Source organism: Phaseolus vulgaris, chromosome 2 (genome assembly GCF_000499845.2).
Source record: "Phaseolus vulgaris cultivar G19833 chromosome 2, P. vulgaris v2.0, whole genome shotgun sequence".
Classification (NCBI taxonomy): domain Eukaryota; kingdom Viridiplantae; phylum Streptophyta; class Magnoliopsida; order Fabales; family Fabaceae; genus Phaseolus; species Phaseolus vulgaris.
This window is the reverse complement of record NC_023758.2, coordinates 2,739,935-2,760,971: the sequence shown is the minus strand read 5'-3', so window position 1 is coordinate 2,760,971 and position 21,037 is coordinate 2,739,935. Positions and strand designations below refer to the sequence as shown.

The window sequence follows — 21,037 nt, the reverse complement described above, 5'->3', positions numbered from 1 at the left end:
ATGTGAAATAATAGTTCTTTCCTTTTCCATTTAATTGTAAATTTACTATCTTGTACTTGTTTTTAACTCAAACAATAAAATGTAGCCACAATATTCAACTTCAACTAAAATGTACTCTCTGATTTTTTCAATTTTTAAGCACAAAAATTTTCAACACAACAAGAATACTGTTGTCAAAGCTGTCTGAAAATTACGTATCAAACTATTAGTGTTTGTATCAATATCTCTATGATCACTTCGATAATCTCCTACAAAAGAACTTATTGAAAGAAAAATTTAAAAATTGAAATCAATTTTTTTATCAAGTTAAATTAATTTATGTAAAAGTTAAACAATAAAATTTTATAAGTATAGATTAATCACTTATCCATAAATTAATTTTAATTTAAAGAGATTTTTTTCTCTAAAAAACCTTTTTAAAGAAATTGACCTACACTAGTAGAGCAGAAGTTAAGGAGGTGGGTGAGTCTTCTTTGACTATCTTATCATTATTTTTAAAAAGTAAAAATTTATCTTCATCTTCATCCCCTTATATAACGGATATGATTTTTTATTTATTTATCTTCATCCTATACAAATTTAATATATCCATATCTTATCTCTTAATGTTATAAATATTAATTAAATATTTTTTTTATAAAAAATAAAACTCACAGAGGCAAATAAACTATATTATCAAATATTCAATGTAAATATACACATTTTCTTATTTTAAATGTTAAATATTAAAAAAATATAATTATATAAATATCATATGAGACTATCAAATAATAAATTAGATAAAGATAAAATAAATATAAAAAGAGTAAAAATAGTCAAATGTATAACATATAAACTAAAAAATTAAAAAATTAAATAAAAATTAATATAAATTCTGTAGATTATATAATATATTAAAAGTGTTTTAATCGAACAAAGAGAAATATTACATAATCATCTTCCTTATAATATCCAATTTAAAAAATTAATATTATTCATACTCGTATTTACAAGCGATTAAATACAGATTTTTTTGTTAAAATAAGAACTATTTTAAAGAATACAAGGAAGGAATGAAAGTGTGTTCATGTTTTACACTTTGTGGAAATCTCTTTGCTCACACTGCACAACCGCCACTTCCAAGAGTTTTGAAATTTGCTATTTTTCAAAATTGCATCTTAATTGGATTTTTATGGAAATTAAAAATCACACTTTTTTAATAAATGAAGACTAATCACGGTATAAGGCGCAAAGTGTTTGATTATTTTAAAATTAACCAAAAGTAGTTTTGAATTATAAAATACAATTAAAAACATTTATAGATTATTTTTAACTGTAAGTTTTTGAATTATATGTAAGTTCATCAAAAAATACCATATCTAACTTTAATCTTAATTATACTTTTAATACCTTGATTATCATATTTGGACTGTTTCTTCCTGCACCTTCATATATTCTTCTCCCAACTTCATACATTTTCATATTTCCAAAAATACTTATCTGTAATATTCTGGATTACATAATCTAGATGTCTTTTTTCAAATTCATAATTAGGTTATGGATTAAAGCTTTTTTTCATATGCATGATTAGTTTTCGGATTATGTAATTCAGAAGTTTTTTTTAGTTTACGGATTACATAATCTGGAAGTCTTTTTTCAAATGCGTATTTGGATTACATAATCCGGAAGCTACTCTATTAGGATGGCACAAGAAGGTTAAAAAGGTATTTTCACGTTATATATGGGGATGACAGAAAAACCTATGGAGTTGCAGGAAGAAACAGTCTCATATTTGTTATGCAATTTGACTCATTTCCAGTTCGACGTATTGGATTTCAGAATGTTAATTTGAAGGTGAAGTTAGGCCTATGAGACCATGACCCCTTAGCCTGAAGCCCAACATTTTTATCTTAAACATATCCAAACAAGAAACTTAAAAAAACCAAAACATCATAACTTTTTTATACAAGTAAAATATTTAAAATATAAAAACAAAATTATTAATAAAATATAATATATTATTTCTTTAATTTTGTACTATTGCATTAATTATATACAATGTTAGTCCTCGACACTTTAATATTAGTTATAATATATTTTACGTACACATGAAGTTAGATAAATGGTTTAGAAAATTCTATTCTGACACTTAATTTACACTATTAAAAATAAAAAGATCAATATTGCATCATCACTTGACGGTAAATAAGATAGGAAAAGTAAAACTTAGATTTGAAAGTATTTTTGTACAAAGAAACATTAAAGAACAAGTTTGGTCGAAGCGCACACCTTTGGTTGTTCTAGCCTCGTTTTGGAAGGGTAGAACACTAAAGATGATGAAGCTTCTTTGAAGCTTCAAAAACGACGTAGCTACTGAGCCCCGACGCTCTTTGGTGTTGACCACCTACTTCTTCTTTGACTTTTTCCATGGTTCGGGAAATCGCAAACCCTCAAACTTCTCAATTACGTTCATAGCCTCCCTTTGCACATTAAATCTGCAACTCACTTTCGTGTATCGTGGTTTTCACTTAATTGGAATGTCTGATTCTTTTCACTCACACTTTGGGCGGAAACTCAAGTGACAGACACCAAAGTAATTCTTAAACTTCGACCGAATCCCAGGTACTAAGAACTTCTAATTCGGCCCTCTGCGTATATATACTTAAAAGTTGCAGCTTTAATTTATCCCCTTTTTAGAATTTCTGTTTTTATGTACCTATTCTGTGTTCTCTAGTGAGGATCTTTTGGGTGCGGGATCTTGCTACATTCTGAGAATCTTTCTTGCTTGCATCTCAGCCAGAATCTAATTGATCAGTTGTAACTATGCACTTTTTGAGGATTGGGAATATTGGTAATTGATTGTGAATTTGTGAGGAGAGAGAGAGAGAGAGAGAGAGAGAGAGAGAGAGAGAGAGAGAGAGAGAGAGAGAGAGAGAGAGAGAGAGGGGGGGGAAAGAGCAAGTTAATCGTAGTCCATTTGATCTTCTAATTTTTCTGAAGTTGGGTTAGGTTTAATCTTGTTAGGACTAAAATTGCTATGATGGGAGGTGGAACAAGTAAGAGACCTAGTAGTAGTGATGTTCCAACACCCATCAAAATGGGTACCCATTCTCTCTATGCGGCTGATTTAAGTTCTTATGAAGCGGCATGTGTTGAAGATCCAAACTTGCAATCCCTTGATGCTACCATTCGGGAGCGCACCAACAGGGTGATCACCTCTCTTGCTAATGGGATTGAGGTTCGTTCTATATCCATTGAGTCACTTGGGGAAGTGACTGGTAGTTTGCTTGAAATGAATCAGGATGTTGCCAAAGTCATTCTGGAATGTAAGCAAGATATATGGAATAAGAAGGACAAGGAGTTGTTCTCCTTGGTGGAGGACTTCTTTGAAAATAGCCTCGAGACATTGAAATTCTGCAATGCTCTTGACAAATGCTTGAATCGAGCACGCGAAAGGCATGTTATGGTTAAGTCTGCAATTACCTATTTTGAGGAAGAGGTGCAAAATGGGGTTGAAGGGTCTACTTATTTGAAGACATTGCAAGAGCTTAAGGTTTTCAAGGAAGCTGGGGACCCTTTCACAGAAGATTTTTATTCCTTGTTTCAATCAGTTTATCAACAGCAAGCATCAATGCTGAAGAAACTGCAAATCAGAAAGCAAAAGCTCGATAAGAAATTGAAGTCCCTCAAGACACTGAAGAGGGTGTCAAATGCCATTTTCGTTGCTGCCTTCGTGTCTGTTTTGATTTTCTCAGTGGTGGCAGCTGCGATTTCTGCACCACCTGTTGTAACTGCTTTGGTCGGTGCTTTGCTAGTTCCAATGGGCTCCGTGGGGAAATGGTGTGACTCGCTTTTTAAGCGATATGAGAAAGCTTTGAACGGCCAAAGAAATTTAATAATTACTATGCATGATGCTAGTTACATTACATTGATGGACTTGAACAACATCCGGGTGCGCATTGACCAATTGGAAATAAAGATTGAATCCATGTTGCAGAGTGCTGATTTTGCTCTGAGAAATGAGGATGGTGTAAAGTTTGCGATTGATGAGATTAAGAAGAATATAGACACTTTTGCAGAGACCATTGAGGCTTTGAGTAAGCAAGCTGACGAATGTAGTCGGCAGATAAGGAGAGCAAGGACTGTGGTTGTGAAAAAAATTATTAATTACTCTACTTGAGAGCCCCTTGGCATCTTCTTTGCTCCTGCTATATTGTACTCATTAAACACCCAGAACAACGACACTATTGTGCTTATGATTATGAAAGAAACATACAAATTTTACCTTGTGTATAACACTTCTATTCTATTTCTGTACTGCCTAATTGCCTATAGGAACAGTTTTCCTGCTTAATTTTGTTCTTTCTTTTACTCTATTGTTGCTAGATGAAATGTTAGAGATTAGAGATAAGGATATATTAGTAGGTGTAAATTTCATCTTAAGTTCAATTCTCCTAGTAGAATTTTGTTCGAAAACTATACTTTATTATTAATTGAAATATATTAGCACATTTCATTTCTAAATGAAGATATAGAATCCTCAGATGAGAAATATGGTTGGTTTTTCGGATGTAAGTAAAGTTTCTATGCATGTTTTAGATAGGATCCTGATGTTTGAGGCATCCACTAATGACAACAATTGCACCTCATAGGAACCTGACAGCACTCCTTACGCATTGTTAGCTTTCAAATTGCAGTTTATAGAATTATGGTATCCGACTTTTTTGTGTGTGTGAAATTAGTGAATGGATGATTCTTTTCTGCATGACACTGAACTGATACTAAACGTAATTCATTAAGATATCTATGATTACTTTTAATATATTTTATATTTTTTGTCAATTTATGGCTGCTTAATATTGTATCAAATTTGTCACTCTAATAAATACGAATTATTCAATTTAACGGTTATCAAATTATATAAAATCATAACTATATTTTTGGGAACTAAAAAATAATTACGATATCTGCTGGTTTTATATCCAATTTATTAATTTCGACGAATTAAAATGCAAAATTTGTTTAGAATTTAGGATTTAATACAAAATACAAATAAGAACCGGGAAGATTTAAACACAATATTAACAATAAATAAATAAAAATAATTTCATGTGAGATTAGTCAGGACAATAATTATTATAAAAAACTATTAAATAGTAACTATTTTAGTTATTATATTAATTAAGTTAAATATTATTTTATAAACTAATAAATGTGTTCTCATGTTATGACAAACAAAAATCAATGATTGTACAGAAGAGATGAAGAATGATTGTATAAGTTACAGTGTAAATGATAAAAAAGAGTACTCCACTCGACTAACAAACTCTATATACCTTCCTACAAACATATTTGGCTTTTAGAGCGTATATGTGTTTTAAATTACAAAAGTGAGAGTGCCCAATTCCAGAAAAAACCTTCAATCTCTGCTTCTAACATGACTTCAATTTATTGCTATCTGCTTCCTTTCCAGCGCCAAAAACAGAGCAGGAACGAGCGATTTTATCATCACCACATTCACAATCAGAATCACCCACATTCTTACTAGGTTTCCTCCTTCTTCCTAAATCCACTCCCATGTAAAAATTAAGAAACAGCATTAAAACAGCGCCGTTCAGCACAGAATTCAGGACCCACGCGCCAATCCCGTTACACCCACCTGTGAAAAAATGCAGCAAAAGCACCCCAACGTGACACACCAAGTTGCACCCAAGCAACACAATCTGGCAGTTCAGCACGAGTTGCAAACACGCGCCACGCGCCGCGATCGCGGTCCAGAACCGGGACCCGTAGATAACGCAAAACGCCAGCGTGGTGAAGAGGATCGCGAGAACTTGGAACGACTGCGAGAACTCCAACCACATGAACGACATGAACGTGGAAATCGCGTGATAAAAGAGCTGGAAGAAAACCAGCTTACGACGTCGTAGAACGACCGACACGGTGCGCAACATGTGGACGTAACGCGACAGGTAGAAAAGGTAGGACCAGAAGAAGACGCGGCCGGAGGGACGCGTCCCGAGGGGGAAACAAAGGAGCCACTCGAGAGGGGTCTTGGAACGCCGCCAGAGCCACTGCGTCTCTCTGATCTCCGCCGCGGCCGAGAGCAGAAGGCCGGCGAAGATGGTGGCGGAGATGACGGACATTGAGAGGCTGTGAAGCGCGGGTAACGGCCCAAGTGGAACGTTTTGGCCGCGGCGAAGAAGCAACGCTAATATTAGGTGGAGAAAAATGGAAACAAGAAAGTAGAGAGCGATTGAGTAGAAGAGGAAGGACCAGGTAGAGCCCCACAGAGCGTGGCTCCATCGGAAACTGACGATGACGGGGTGGTCGGAGAGGTAGAAGCTAATGGCCTTCATCACCGCCGTGGCCTTACCGAGGGTACCCCCGGACGGTGACGTGTACATGCCGTAGATTGTGGTCCTCTTCTCCTCTTCACATTACCCTGTCTTGTTGGTTTTGCTGGTTACCCTTGTCGTGTGTTGTAATTTTGGATTGGTGGAGGGTCGAGACTCAAGGAGAGACGAGAGAGAGAGACAGTAAATTTGTGGTGTTCGTAGTGAATAGAGTTTGCCAAATTGGTAGGTGCCCCATTCATTATTCATTTGGACCCAATCTTATTTCACTTCTCAAACCCATCGTCACATTACTAATCCTCAAATTCAACACTATCTTATCTAGTTTATTTATTTATTTTTATCTATAGTTTTACTGTATTCTTTCAATATGTGCGTAATAAACTGATTTTTTTTTCCACATATGTTGTATGCGTGTAATGGTAGAGTAATTCAACTATGATAAGAAGTAAATTTTAAATATAATTTAACTCATAAAATCGGGTCATAAAATAAGTTCTACATATTTAGTTGACTTGGATCTCCAACACTTTCAAAATGACAACTATAAGAACAATGACCAAGGTTTTGGATGAAGAGGCAAAACAAGAAGTTGGACCTCTCTTTTGGGCACACCCCTCGGTTCTCCTGAATCATGATATTTTACTCACGGTTGAATTTGAAATATCGTTTCATATTTAGTTTTTGTTTATTATGTTTTATCAGGACATAATCTATATTTTTTTAAAACAAACTAAAATTTGATAATTTGTTTATATTATTATTGTGTAGTTTTTTTAGCCAACACGAATAAACATATAAAATTATAATTTAATCGCAAAAGAAATAAATAAAAAAATCTGTATAAAGGTATTAACAAAAATCTCATACATATAATGTCAATTTTTGATTTATATAAATTAATGTTATATTAATATAAATTTTTTCAGATATGGAACTTTGAGTAAGAAAGGATTACCTTTTTTTTTCATCAAACAGAAATAAAAAGATATTAAATAGTGTAACATTCTATAACAAGAGAAAATCATTAAATTAAATAGAAACTAATTTTTAAAATAAAAAAATAATTAGTTACTATATTAACTAAATTAAATATTAATAAAAATTATTAATATCTAGTATTTATTATTAATAAAAAATTTAAATTAATTTTTAAATAAGTATTTAATTAACTATCAATTTTAAAATCTATTAAGTTAGTAGTTAATTAAATATTAATTTAAAAACTAGTTTATAAATTTTTATTAATAATAAAAATTAATCTAAATATCAATATAATACTATATAATTTAGTTAATATACTAACTAATTATTTTTATTTAATAATTTATTTTGTAGTGATATATGTATATATATATATATATATATATATATAATTTTTTTGAATCCTATAATTTAAATTTATTTCATTTAAGAGTTTATAAAATTGGAGAAAATGATTTTTTTTATAAATTATTAAAAGTTTATAAATTGGTTGATTTCATTCTTCGTATTTTTCTTTTGTTGGGAGTGTTTATGTCGAAGTTTCTTAAATAGGTTTTCTTATTTACATCTTCAACTCCAACATCTTTATATTCTCGTATTCAATAGTTTCTCTTATTCTCTGCAATTTATGATTTTAATCCTTCTATTATTTTAAGGATTCTAGATCTAGTATTGAAATCTTTAAATCGGCTTTCAGAACTTGAGTTTCTACTTTGTAAATGATAGTGAAGTGATAATAATATTAATAGTAGAGAATGAAATATTTGGATAACGACTGTAAAATGATTTTTTAATTGTGATAATACTTACTATTCTAAATTAAATTAATTATATTGTTTTATGATATTTATCTATACATTAAAATTAAAACTTTTATGCATTATACCCTTACTTATTATTTTGGCATGAAACATAAAATGTGAACTACGACGTAATATAGTACAACTAAAGTTTCTGCAAAAAAAGGAAGTTAGTTGATAATATATCGGATCACATTTTTATTCAGTAGTCGTACGATAGTTTATAAACAATTAATCTTTTTATATATACAGATAGTAATAATTATGCTAAACATAAATGTCATTAATTATTATTCTTTAGCAAAAGCAAATTTAGGGAGATCTCTTTGAGAATAATTATTTTATAAACATTTTCTCCTTTTCAATTTAAGTTTCATTATACTCATAATCAGTTTTACAACTAACTTGACTTTTAGTATTTTGTAAAAAAAATAAAAAAATTAACACCTAAAAAATACATACAATACAAGTTCTATATATTTATGGACAAGCTTAGAGTTTTTCAAAACATTCTTAATACATTATTAGAGTTTACATAAATACAAATATTTACAATATAAGTTTCAAAACAATATTCTAAAGTCATTCAGACTCTCCGACTCCTATATAATCATCTGCTCATGTACGTAATATAGTCGTCACAGTTCACAGCACAACAAAAAAGTAAGGGTAAACTAATTAAAATAAATTTCATAACATAATTCAAGAAAAAAATCAATCAAACTAATCAATTATAAACATTTCTTTAAATGTTGTCACATAAAATTTCAATACAAATTACATCATTCATATAGGTCACACATGGATCTATTTTCAATCACAATCCATAACACTTTGATCTCATTTCAATCATACTCACTACACATGAATTCATCGTCTTCCAGAAGACTCATTAAGTCTGTCCCTTATCAGAGGCTAACATCTAATCCATACATCAAAGATCAGGATAAGTTCAAACATCCAATACCGAGTGTTTACAACGACACCTAGTGTGTATGAACTCGCTCATCAGCTTCTCACCACCTGATATCTTAGTTTATATGACTTATATCATTAGTGAAGCTAGAGGATATTTGTTAAACATATAATTTAAATACTTAATGTACAATCAAACAATAACTCATACATTATCCCAAATGTATGACATCAAATTCATATAATTTTCATCATTCATATATAATACATATCATTCAATCACATAATATTTAAAAATTCATAACATTCAAGAACCTTTCCAATATCAAAACAATATCTAACTTCCAAACTATCAAAATCTAATATTTATACATGTTCACACAAGATAAAATCAAACAATTTTATCAAATAACATATTTGCAAGAGAATTTGAAACTTGGGACCATGTCTCCTCCACTTTCAAATATTTTAGTATAGGGTATTATTGAAAGTTAAAGTTAGCTTCCCTTACTTTAATTGCTTGCTTTCCAAACAAGCTCTAGAATTTTACCCCTAGGATAAGCTTCAAGATATAAAGGTCTAACGCAAGTTATGCAGTATATGGTAGAATACGTTGAGAGGATTAATTTTCTCAAATCCTACGGAAAAACAGGAAACAAAGGATCTTTAGAGCCAAAAATAAGTTTACTCTATTCGAAAATCTAATCGAGTAGAAATGTTTCTTAACTAAAGAGAGAAAATTTGTTCATTGCTGGTTCAAAAGAATTTGTTCATTATTTTTATAATCATAATAAAAATATTTTTTTACAATAAGTTTAAGTGTTTAGAAAATTAATGTATTTCTCCTTTAGACACTTCACCGATAAATATTTTATGAGTGTTGGTGTCCGATACGTGTGTGCAACACAAACTCTCCATTTAAGAAGAGTATCAGAACTTCATAGAGTAAAATTCAATTCTTACTTATTTTTTATGTCGGGCCGGGACTAGTCACTCATAATGCATAATGGCCCAAATTGGCAGAAAGTGAAACGGGCCGATTTGCATAGTCGTTGTGATTACCTATACGATAGAATAATGAAAGAATGGAGTAGAATAAATAAATAAATAAATTAATAATAAAACAAATAGAACGTGAGAAAGGAAGCACGTAGAGAACCTGGAACCTTCCACGAGGTTTTCGGTTAGAACCAAATTTGGGGCTTTGCTACGCAGGATTTACTTTTCTAATCAAAATTCTTGTGCCTTCCCAAACCAATTGTCATTCCCTCAACCAAATTGTAAGTTTATCTTATGCTTGCTTATTTGATTGTTAATTATTGTATATAATTTTCTGTTTTCATATTCTGATATCAGATCTGTATCTTTTTTTTTGCTTTATTGAATCTTTTTTCATGTTGGTTGCATTTTCTCGTTCCGCTAATTTCCACGTTCAATCTCTAGATTTGTCCGTCGATTGATTAATTGCAGATCTTAGTACAATTCGCTGATTTTTGTATTTTAGTACGGCCTTGTCGGTGACGATGATGTGATATAGCCTTTGATGATTTTTTTTGGGTGACATTGTAGGGTTTGGTTTTGTTTGTAAAGATCTGAGTGAGGGATTAGGCAAATGACGAGTGGTTTTGGGGAATCAACGAGACCGTCTGCTCCGAGCCCATCATGTTCGGGTAACAGTTCAAACGATGCTGGTGATTTCGAATGCAACATATGCTTCGATTTGGCGCAAGACCCCGTGATCACACTCTGTGGTCACCTATTCTGTTGGCCATGCCTTTATAGGTGGCTCCATCATCATTCCCATTCTCAGGAGTGCCCTGTTTGCAAGGCCCTTGTGCAGGAGGAGAAATTGGTGCCTCTTTATGGCAGGGGCAAAACACAGACTGATCCCAGAACTAAATCATATCCTGGAATGGAGATTCCTCACCGTCCTTCGGGGCAGAGGCCGCAAACTGCGCCGCCCCCACCTCCTCCTGAGGCCAACCCTTTTGGGAGTTATGGGTTTGGACTCATGGGAGGGTTCATTCCCATGGCAACTGCCAGATTTGGGAACTTCACACTTTCCACTGCCTTTGCTGGGTTTATACCGTCACTGCTCAACATTCATTTCCATGGCTTTCAGGATGCCACTGTCTACGGGACAACTTCTGGTTACCCCTTTGGGTTTAATAGCTTTCACGGAGGGGGCACGCGCGGGTATCCGCAGGCAACTGGCGGCCAAGTGCAGCGGCAGGAGGACAATGTTTTGAAGAATCTGCTTATGTTGATTGGATTTCTTGTCCTCCTTACGGTTATTTTTGTGTGGTAATGTCATTTCTGTCTAGGTTGCAATGCTTCTCGAGGAGTTGTTGTGTGTAAATATTTTAGCCGATTGAAGAGGGAATTCTATGTCTGGGAATGCTGCTGCGTGTTTGACTCTTTGTTAACTGTATTATAAGCATCTGCGGTGAACTTGAATGCTACCTGTTTGGTCTTTTATCACTTGCCTGCAGTTTTGCTGTCTTAGTAGCATCTCCCAAGTCTTCCCATGTTCCACGGTTGTTGGTTCAAATAGCCTTGAAGTTTAAATAAACTGCTCCATAAGTATTTTTAGAGGAAAAAATGAAATTAGTTTTTCAGTGTTAAAATTACTGTGTATAAGTTAATATTGTAGCAGTTTCACATATTTGCTTATACAAGAGTTCATTTTTAACTTTCCCACAAACTAATTAGTTTGTGGAAAACTAATTCCATTTTTCTATTCACTTTCTTCTTCTAGCAATGTTTGTAAAAAAACTTATCAAAACATACCCCCCTTACTAGGAGCATTGGTAGCTTCACTGCTGTAGCATTTTCATTAGCAGCAGGACTTTTGGTACGACAGGATCTCATCATTGGAGAGTTATTGTGATTGATAACTGAAACTTTCCGTGCTATTTGTCTCCTTACCACCGGCAAATTGAGGGTGTCTGGTTTCATAAGAATGGAAACTGTTGGATGTTTAAAAGATTCTAGACGGCGGCATGCTAAGAATACACCATTTTTTACTATAGATATATTTTGATTTGCTTTGGAGACATAGTGAACTCCTTTATTGTGATTTGGGCATTTAGTTAACTTTGTTTGTAGATAATTCTATCAGATATCATTGTACGTAGAGGCGATGATGATGCTGCAGTCTATATTTTATCTTCTGCAGTCTATATTTTATCTCCTTTTGCTCTTAAGTATAGTTATTTTGTTTTGGATTTGGGCCAATGGACAGAAAATAATCTTCACAGGTTTTATGGTTTTTATTGGAATGTTTGGAGGAGAGACAAAAACAGGATGGGGAAATAGATTAAAGAGAAAGTGGAAAGAAAAGCATATTTTTCAAAACCAGAGGGGGGAATGTTCTCTTTTCTTTTTTGCATTTTTATTTTTTATTTCAAATTTTAAAATATCACCCTTTTATTCATAGAATCAAAGGGCAAAGCCTCTGTAGTTACAAGCATGTGAATATTGGTTTACAGATTATGGTTGAAGGTTTATTAAATATGAAAAATAGTTAAGATGATTTTTTTTATCAACAAAAATTATAATAAATGAGAGTACAGGAAAGATATTTTAATATGTAATAAATGAGAAATATAATAAATGAGAGAATTTAAAAGATATTTTAATTTTATTAAAATAAAATAAAATTATGTCCACCTAAACTAAAGAAGCTCATCCGCACATCATATTTAGTTATGATGGAAACCAATAAAGGGTAAATCAATAAACTGTAAAGGTGAAATAATGAAGGCTTTTAAGAAAATCTTTACATTTCAATTTTCATTAAATTAAAAGTTTTTCTAAAATGAAAGCTTATATATATATAAAAAAATAATAGATAATTTTTTTTCACATGGTACGATTAATAATTATACTATTTAATCTGATGACTTTTCTTCTTTTTGTTATTCTTAATATGTATCAATATAAATTAAAAGATATCTCAGCATCAGAATATCAGCCTCATTCTGGCACTTGATTGTGAGGAGTTTTAGAGTATAATCGGATTAAAGAGTTATCTTTTATAATCATGTTATTGTTAGGACTTATTTATTAATTTTGTTAATATTAATGTTAAAAAAAATCCAATTCATCTCTTCTAGTGAGTGTTTTTTATATACAAGAGTCAATCTTAGAGAAGTTTAAGGAAATTAAATATAGTTTCGTCCTTATCAACAATTTGTTGGTTGGATTATGCAGTAATTTTAATGGATCTGTAGTTTGTTACCTTTAAAATATATTTTTCTAAAAAATTATATCAAGAATAGTTCCTAATTATTTGTTGGTGTTTTTTAACATTTAATATGTCTTAAATTTCGTAAACATTTTCTGGAGGAATGTCTGAGTTAATTTTGGAATTTTTTCCAAACATATTTTGAAGCAAAAGATACTCGTTGGATACTTATTATTGATAACATAAGTAACTTTTGTCATTTCTATTTTTATTTATGTAATTTGTGATACTAAATTTAGTATACCACGAGTTAGAATAAAATTAAATTCTAACTAAAAAGGTCAGTCATAGTCTATCGATTTTTTTCCGGAAAAAAAATTGTGAACTTTTATGTTTTCTACCTTTACCTTGAAATTATATATTTTAAAATAAAAAATATTGTGCAATGCATCATTTACTGATAATAAATAACTTGGAGTAGTATAAAAATAGTTTTTATTGAAGAAAAAAAATTGTATAAAATGTGAAGCAAATTTATAGATGTTGAATTGTAAAAGGAAGTCCTTGGCGTGATTCACGTTTGGAATAGTTGAGGTTGTAGTTTGCAGAAACGAAGAACAGAAAATGAAAATGAACGAAAAGTCAATCCTCATTTATTAAGAAGTGGGAACAATTTATTGTTTGTGGTACCAAACAAAATGGTATTGGACTTCTACCATGCCTCTTCCCCAAAGCTCCACATGCTCAATTTAACTGTGCCTCATTACCAAACAAAACTCTTTAAATTTTTCTTACCCTCCCTTTTCCGTTTATTGTAATTTTTTTTTGAGAAAATAAGATTATAAATTTCAATACCCAAGTTTAAATTTTATAACTTTTCATCAATTAGTACTTTCTAGTTAATTAATGAGCACTTTTAGATTTACGGCCTTTTTAAATGTCCAACAAAAATAAAAGTATGAAATGTATTTTTTTTTTCAAAGGTACCAGTACTCCTCATCAAAGCAAACTATAATAAAATGGTTTTTTTTTATACATATAAAAAAGATTTCATGTTAGGGCATCCCTATGTTACTTGATATCTATATTAGACTGACATCTCAAGTATTTTTGGGGAACTAGATCAAAACTCATATATTAACAAAAATGATACATAGGTAGACTATACATATTAATAAAGAAATTATAATAACAGACTAGATGGAAATCTATTATATCAATGAAAGGATTATCTATGAATAAATCCTAAATTAGTCAATTTATCAGCACACGCATTCCCTTCACAAAAAATATAAGTAACTTTAAACCTAATTTTTCCACCGTAATTAAAACAAGTATTTCATCGATTACGAAGCATCCAAGAAACATTTGTCCTAACAGTAAACAACACAAACAATACATAAAATAAAATGGTCTTTATCATCAATAATAAATATTTTTATTCATTAAAGAAAAATAATCAGATAAGAATTCTAAATTTAAATAATAGTTATCTAAATATTTTTTTTAATCATTATATATATATATATATATATATATATATATATATATATCAGAATTCATTATGACCGACAACTATTGGATGGATAAAATGGAATAAAATCTGCGTATATGTTTTACTTTTTAAGGTGTTTAAAAATTTAAGAATAGCTTTTGGTAGAAATTTGAATTTTACTCAAAGAATATAAATTTATGCTAAAAAACTTAAAATCAAGGAATGATATTCAATTAAAAGAAAAAATAAATAAAAACTGTACGTTGACAATGTAATATAAATTTATATAATAACCCGATCATAAATCACCTGCGTATAATAAATTTATAAATTTTACAATAATTATCTTAAAAGTCATATTAAATTAGATGAACGAGTATGTCATTAAACTCTTAATTAGTTACATACCATCAAATTAAACCAATGAATTTATTAAAGCAAAAATGAAAAAAAAAAACTAATGGTAACCAACTTATATCAATTTATGCATTGTTTTTTTTTAAATATATAGATTGAATCTTTGCTTCCAAACACTATTTTATCTTAATTCAAAAACTTTGTTTACATTGTTAAGAAGTGAAGTGAATTATGAAGTTTGACCTATTTATATATAATGAAATATTTATTTCTAGTCTTATATATCCAAAATATAAATTATTAAGTAAACACAATTTGGCACATCAACAATTTATGCATTGTTTTTAAACTGAATTTGATTAACGGAAATTCGGTTTATACAGTTGTATATATAAATAAAATGTCACGGTTTACGAATTCAGTTAAGTCATCCCAAGTTTTTGGACCACGTTAAATTTTTGTTTTTTTTTAAGATGCCGACAAATAATTTGTTTTAAGATATGTCAATTATTTTTCGCTCACTTCATCTAATATAGTAAGATGAGCTGATCCGCGTCAAAAGGGTTAATTTGCAATTTTTTTAATTACTAAAAACTTATATTATATAAATTGAATTAAAAAAAATCAATTAAATGAAAGTGAACGTTGGCTTTTTTCAGCAAATGATAGCAAATAAATATGCCCTAAGTGCAAATGGTTGATTCTATACTTCTACTGACAATGTCAAGAAGTCATTTAAAGGTTATTTCTAATAAGCGTTTAAATTATTTTTTCTATGCATTTTATTTATATAGAAAATTTTCTAAATTAGTGTTTTCTTGTTAAATTTTAATTAGAAAAGACATCCGAGTTGATTATAGTTGATGATACAAAATTTGACTAAAATAAATTCTCTTGAGAAAAAGTAAAATTTAAACATAAATTTAATTTAATATCACAAAATTGATAATATAGTGAAGATTTGTATATATTTGTATTAAATAATTTAATTTATTTTTTTATTAATACGAGTTCTTCAACAACAATAATAATAAACTTATATGAAAAATTATTATAAGAGTAAGAGAAATGATTCACTAGAAAAAAAAATCCAAACTTAGTTTCAATTGAATAAAACTAAATGGAGGTGATTTATCCTAGTATGTGAGTTATTTTATATAATGATAAATTTCACTGTTATTTTGTATAATGATAAATTTCACTAAGTATATTTCATCTGTGGGACAATTTGAAGTTTTTGTTGATTTTTTTGAAATAAGTCAATTTTGAAATGTTAAATTTATTTTTGTGGGTCTAACTTTTTGGGTGTGAAAGAAAAGTTAAAAATTATTAAATAGAAATTAATTAGATAAAAAAATAATTAGTTGTTATAATGATTAAATTAGATATCATTTTAGTGATTAAAATTTTTTGGTTTTTAAATTAATTTCTGTTATTGTTATATGGTTTCTAAATTGATATTTAATTAGTTACAAAAGTTTTTACTACCAAATTTAGAATCTAAATATTTGATAATTAAGTATTTTATTTAAATATTGATTCTCGATGAGAAGAGTATAAGTTAGTGTTTAGTCTAGGATAATTAACTATAATGAATCATAAATTGAGATGATGTTGGTTAAATTATTTGTATAAATGAATTGTATCCTTATATTCTTTATAGACATGTAGTAATACAATTTTCACCGTTAAATTTTTTAATTATGACATTATATGTGATTTTGTTTCTAAATTTTTTAATTGTACTATTATAATGTTAAATATAGTTATTCATGACCTAGTTCTCGGTCCCGTGTTGCACATGTATTAATATGGAAAGTCATGGATGGATAGTATGAGATGTGAAAAATGTATTTGGTGTGTTGTGGGTTAAGATGATTTTATTTTGAGCAAAGCGATTGCAGCAAAAATTGACACATGTATGGAAGAATAATGTAGAACAAATTAAATTGGTAACTAGGCCATGGTTTTGTGCAACAAGTGTTGAGATAAAGACAACATACTGACATGATCATTCCACCACAATAAAATAAGAGGTGAAGTTGATACAAATATCAAAATTTGAAATAAATATAATAGGATTTTTAACTATATTTTTCTATCTTTGTATCTTGACAATAAGTGAGTACATCTTATACTCTTGCTTCTTCTATATGTTAATAATGCGTTTTGCCTTCTTCAAATATTAAAATATGTTGGAGAGAGTCTCATCTTGCAAAATTTATTAAACGAAGGTTAGTTTTACTTCTGATACATTCAGTAAAAACAAATACGTCATTCCATAAGAGTAAACAACTATCATTTTTATTAAAAGTCTATTATATCAGACATGATCAGCACCTGATAGTTTTAAATTTGTAAGAGATTTTGTTGGTGAGACTTTTATAAAGTGTATGAAGTGTGGAAGAAAACATAAATTTGGTAAAGTTTACTAAAATTACATGAGGTCATGGAAGTAGACGAAGGAAGGTGCAGAATAGCTCACAATATAGAGAAAAAGACAAGTTGTTACTGTGATATCTCTCTAGCTTGGATGTCCCTTTCCCTTTCAAATTAACCAACACCAAAATACCTTTTTCTTTCGCTCTTTTTTTCTCAGAAACAAATTCCTTATATTTTATATGACATTTCATGTTTATGTGGCACTATGTTGGGGTCCTTTCACGCAACGTGGCTCCTCTGTGAAGCCATTTGCAACAGGCCAATTGAATAAAGAAGGTGGTGGCTAAGTTTTTAATCACAATTTTTTTAGTAATGTTACCAAATGCCCCATCTATGCCCTTCGAGGAAGTGACTCCTTTTGTGCATCCCAATTCCTCAATCACAGGGATCCTTTTTCTTTTCTTTTCACTCCTACGTTATCTCCAATTTAATTTAATATAATCTATAGCTATTATACATATTTTAGTTTGTTATAAGTTGTGTATTACTTCAAAAGAGGGACATTAATTAATTGATTTAATAAATAATTATATTATTTGATATAATTATTTAGACTTACAGGTTTGTGTTTAATCCTTACTAGAAAAATATATGTAAGAACTTTTTCGCTCTTGTTCATTCCCAAGTGTGCAATAAAATTAGTAAGAAAAATAGTGGTTTGGAATCAATATTTCATATAAATAATCAGATGCTTGACTGAAGAAGAAATAAGTTTATTAATTAATTACATGGTTGATTTATTTGTTTAAGTTGTGAAATGAATTTGAGAAACAATTATTTATCTAAAAAAAAGTTATATCGAACAGAAAGTAACATTATTGATGTAGAGTGAAATTAAGTGGGCGTAGAAATGGTATGGGTGAGAAGAGTACGTAATAGAGAAGATGAGTGAGTATGCTTAAAAGGGTAACTTGAAAAAACTTGGGTTGAGAAGGAGGGAAGGCAAGAAAGGCATAGAGAGAGAAAATGGTGGTGGTGGTGGTGGTTGTATGGTAGTAGCAGTAGTGATAGAGTAGAAGAGGAACTGATGAAACTGTATTCTCTCTTCCTTTCTCTTTCTCTGTAATGGTTATAGATAAAACCTTCAATCATCCTTCTTTCGTTTAATCATTCATCGGAGAGGTGATGGCGTCTACTCATGCACCCAATTCCTCTGCATTCATACGTTTCTGTCTCATCCTTCTCGTTTCCACTGATGCCGCTGCCATCACTGCTCATCATCAACAACACTTCAAACAAGCACCCAAATTCTACAACTCCCCCACCTGTGCCACCATTGTCCCGGAACCCACCGACACGTGTTCGGACGAGGCTGTCCACGTGGCAATGACACTCGACATCACCTACCTCCGGGGGTCCATGGCCGCCATCTTCTCCGTCCTCCAGCACTCCTCCTGTCCAGAAAACGTCGTCTTCCACTTCGTCACCGCCGCCTCCAGAGCCTCCTCCTCCCTCCTCCTCAACCGCACCCTCTCCAACTCCTTCCCCTATCTCAATTTCCAAATCTACCCCTTCAACGACCTCCAAGTTGCAGGCCTCATCTCCACTTCCATCCGCTCCGCTCTCGATTGCCCCCTCAACTACGCCCGCAACTACCTCGCCAACCTCCTCCCCTCCTGCGTCCGCAAAATTGTCTACCTCGACTCGGACCTCGTCCTCGTCGACGACATCGCCAAACTCGCCGCAACGCCACTCGGAATTGACAACAACGACACCGTCCTCGCCGCACCCGAGTACTGCAACGCCAACTTCAGCGCCTACTTCACTCCCTCCTTCTGGTCCAACCCTTCTCTCTCCCTCACCTTCGCGGGCCGAAGGCCCTGCTACTTCAACACCGGTGTCATGGTGATTGACTTGCAACGCTGGCGGGCCGGCGACTACACTAGGAAGATCGAGGAGTGGATGGAGCTCCAGAAGCGAATGCGGATCTACGAGCTGGGCTCTCTGCCGCCGTTTCTACTCGTTTTCGCTGGCAACATAGGCCCGGTGGATCACAGGTGGAACCAGCACGGGCTTGGCGGGGATAACTTCCGAGGCCTCTGCAGAGACTTGCATCCAGGCCCGGTCAGCCTCCTGCATTGGAGTGGGAAGGGAAAGCCCTGGGCCCGCCTCGACGCCAACCGCCCTTGCCCCTTGGATGCCTTGTGGGCTCCCTACGATCTTCTCCAAACCCCTTTCGCTCTTGAAGCCTAGCCCGCCACAACCATTTTTATTATTTTCATCATTATTATTATTAGTAGTAGTAAAAGTACATTTTTTTTCAAATAAACTTTTTTTTTTGCTTTGCGGGGTAGTTTTGATTTAGCAGTGGTGTTGTATATTGGTTGTCCCTGGGAGCTGGCGCCGGAGTCGCTCCTTCCTCGCCGTGTGCGGCCCCATGCTATGGCCGTGTTGATCTTACACTGTACATGTACAGCCAGGTACATATACATATATATATATATATATCCTCCACTTTTTTTTCTTTCAGCCACTCAAATACTACTGTTACCAATACCAAACTTTTAATTTTAGTGTAGTTTTGTTAGTTGTCTTCTTGAATGCTGTTTTTTACCTCCTATTTTTGTTCTGATTCTGAAATAATATTTGTGGCGTTATTACGTGTGTGAAATGGGAGTGGGCAATCTTCAGACTTGTTAACGAACTTGAACAGTGGTTGGGTGTGTGAGAGAAAAGTTGAAAACGATGTATTGTGTCGGTGACGCTGGGTTTATTGTAGCTACGGATCTGAAAAGGATGGTGTGTTGTATTTTGGATATTTTTCTTCTGAAACTGAATCATCGCTCTTTCCTCTTCTATTGTCTGGCCAAAGCCGGACATTGCTTTTCAAGGTTTTGACTAGGTTGATCATGATTGTTTGTATCTTCTTTTTGGTGGTGCAAAATTTTTAAGATCGAATCATCCATGCCCGTAAATTAAATACTAAATTGGACTCATTTGCTCCTACAAGTAACTAATCACTGACTCAGACACCCACTCTTTAGTCAATTCTAAAATTTAAAAACGCACTTAGATTTAACAATGAATAAATAAAACCTACACCTCCCTTCAACCAAAAACAAGGACGAACTATATAACTTAACTCGGTTTAACACTTAACATTTTATTTCACTTACCCCATATCTTATTTTATCCTTCTAATTTTTTTATTTTATTTTCTTGCCACAATTTTTTCTGCTCATATGCGTGCGTCTGCTTCTACTTTTCGTCCACGTGACCCACAAGAAAGGAGTTAGCGTAGAATACTGTTTTATTTGAATAAAATCTTACATCTCACTTGGATTAAGGATTAAATACAAACATTAACTTAACCATTATAACTTTAAAATAATTTTCACAAAGCACTTCTATGAAGAATTTCCACAAAACCAACTAATTTATGCTAGAATCTTCAAGAATAGTAATTAATAATACAAAAGTTATATCATGCAGCAAGTTATCCAAAAAAGAAGTTTTACAAAAATCCAATATAAAAAACATTACTCACTCCATAAACACATACTACAGCCCTACCAAAAAG

General features: G+C 31.9%; 4 protein-coding genes across 5 annotated transcripts; 3 read left to right on the top strand and 1 right to left on the bottom strand.

Moving 5' to 3' along the window:
* The first annotated feature begins 2,215 nt into the window (after positions 1–2,215).
* On the top strand, positions 2,216–4,275 carry LOC137810186 (UPF0496 protein At2g18630-like). 2 transcript variants are annotated; one of them, XM_068611336.1, is made up of 2 exons: positions 2,216–2,601; positions 3,004–4,275. In XM_068611336.1, the coding sequence occupies exon 2, from the start codon at positions 3,017–3,019 to the stop codon at positions 4,157–4,159; it is 1,143 nt and encodes a 380-aa protein (XP_068467437.1). In that variant the 5' UTR covers positions 2,216–2,601; positions 3,004–3,016; the 3' UTR covers positions 4,160–4,275. The 2 variants fall into 2 exon arrangements, 1 of the variants encoding a protein (XP_068467437.1); XR_011080850.1 differs by lacking the exon at positions 3,004–4,275 and adding an exon at positions 2,714–2,945 and having other exon boundaries at positions 2,228–2,601.
* A 973-nt stretch (positions 4,276–5,248) lies between these two features.
* Positions 5,249–6,721, bottom strand: LOC137810185 (fatty acid elongase 3-like). The gene has a single exon (XM_068611335.1). It carries the CDS (start codon positions 6,384–6,386, stop codon positions 5,412–5,414), a length of 975 nt encoding a protein of 324 aa, XP_068467436.1. The 5' UTR covers positions 6,387–6,721; the 3' UTR covers positions 5,249–5,411.
* A 3,452-nt stretch (positions 6,722–10,173) lies between these two features.
* On the top strand, positions 10,174–11,515 carry LOC137810184 (uncharacterized). Its single transcript, XM_068611334.1, has 2 exons — positions 10,174–10,314; positions 10,604–11,515. The coding sequence occupies exon 2, from the start codon at positions 10,647–10,649 to the stop codon at positions 11,340–11,342; it is 696 nt and encodes a 231-aa protein (XP_068467435.1). The 5' UTR covers positions 10,174–10,314; positions 10,604–10,646; the 3' UTR covers positions 11,343–11,515.
* A 6,813-nt stretch (positions 11,516–18,328) lies between these two features.
* Positions 18,329–20,044, top strand: LOC137810183 (probable galacturonosyltransferase-like 1). The gene has a single exon (XM_068611333.1). The coding sequence runs from the start codon at positions 18,643–18,645 to the stop codon at positions 19,708–19,710; it is 1,068 nt and encodes a 355-aa protein (XP_068467434.1). The 5' UTR covers positions 18,329–18,642; the 3' UTR covers positions 19,711–20,044.
* The last annotated feature ends 993 nt before the right edge of the window (positions 20,045–21,037 follow it).

Excerpts from the sequence above, each read along its gene's own strand:
- LOC137810186 (XM_068611336.1), top strand. The coding sequence starts at position 3,017 with ATGATGGGAGGTGGAACAAGTAAGAGACCTAGTAGTAGTGATGTTCCA.
- LOC137810185 (XM_068611335.1), bottom strand. The coding sequence starts at position 6,386 with ATGTACACGTCACCGTCCGGGGGTACCCTCGGTAAGGCCACGGCGGTG.
- LOC137810184 (XM_068611334.1), top strand. The coding sequence starts at position 10,647 with ATGACGAGTGGTTTTGGGGAATCAACGAGACCGTCTGCTCCGAGCCCA.
- LOC137810183 (XM_068611333.1), top strand. The coding sequence starts at position 18,643 with ATGGCGTCTACTCATGCACCCAATTCCTCTGCATTCATACGTTTCTGT.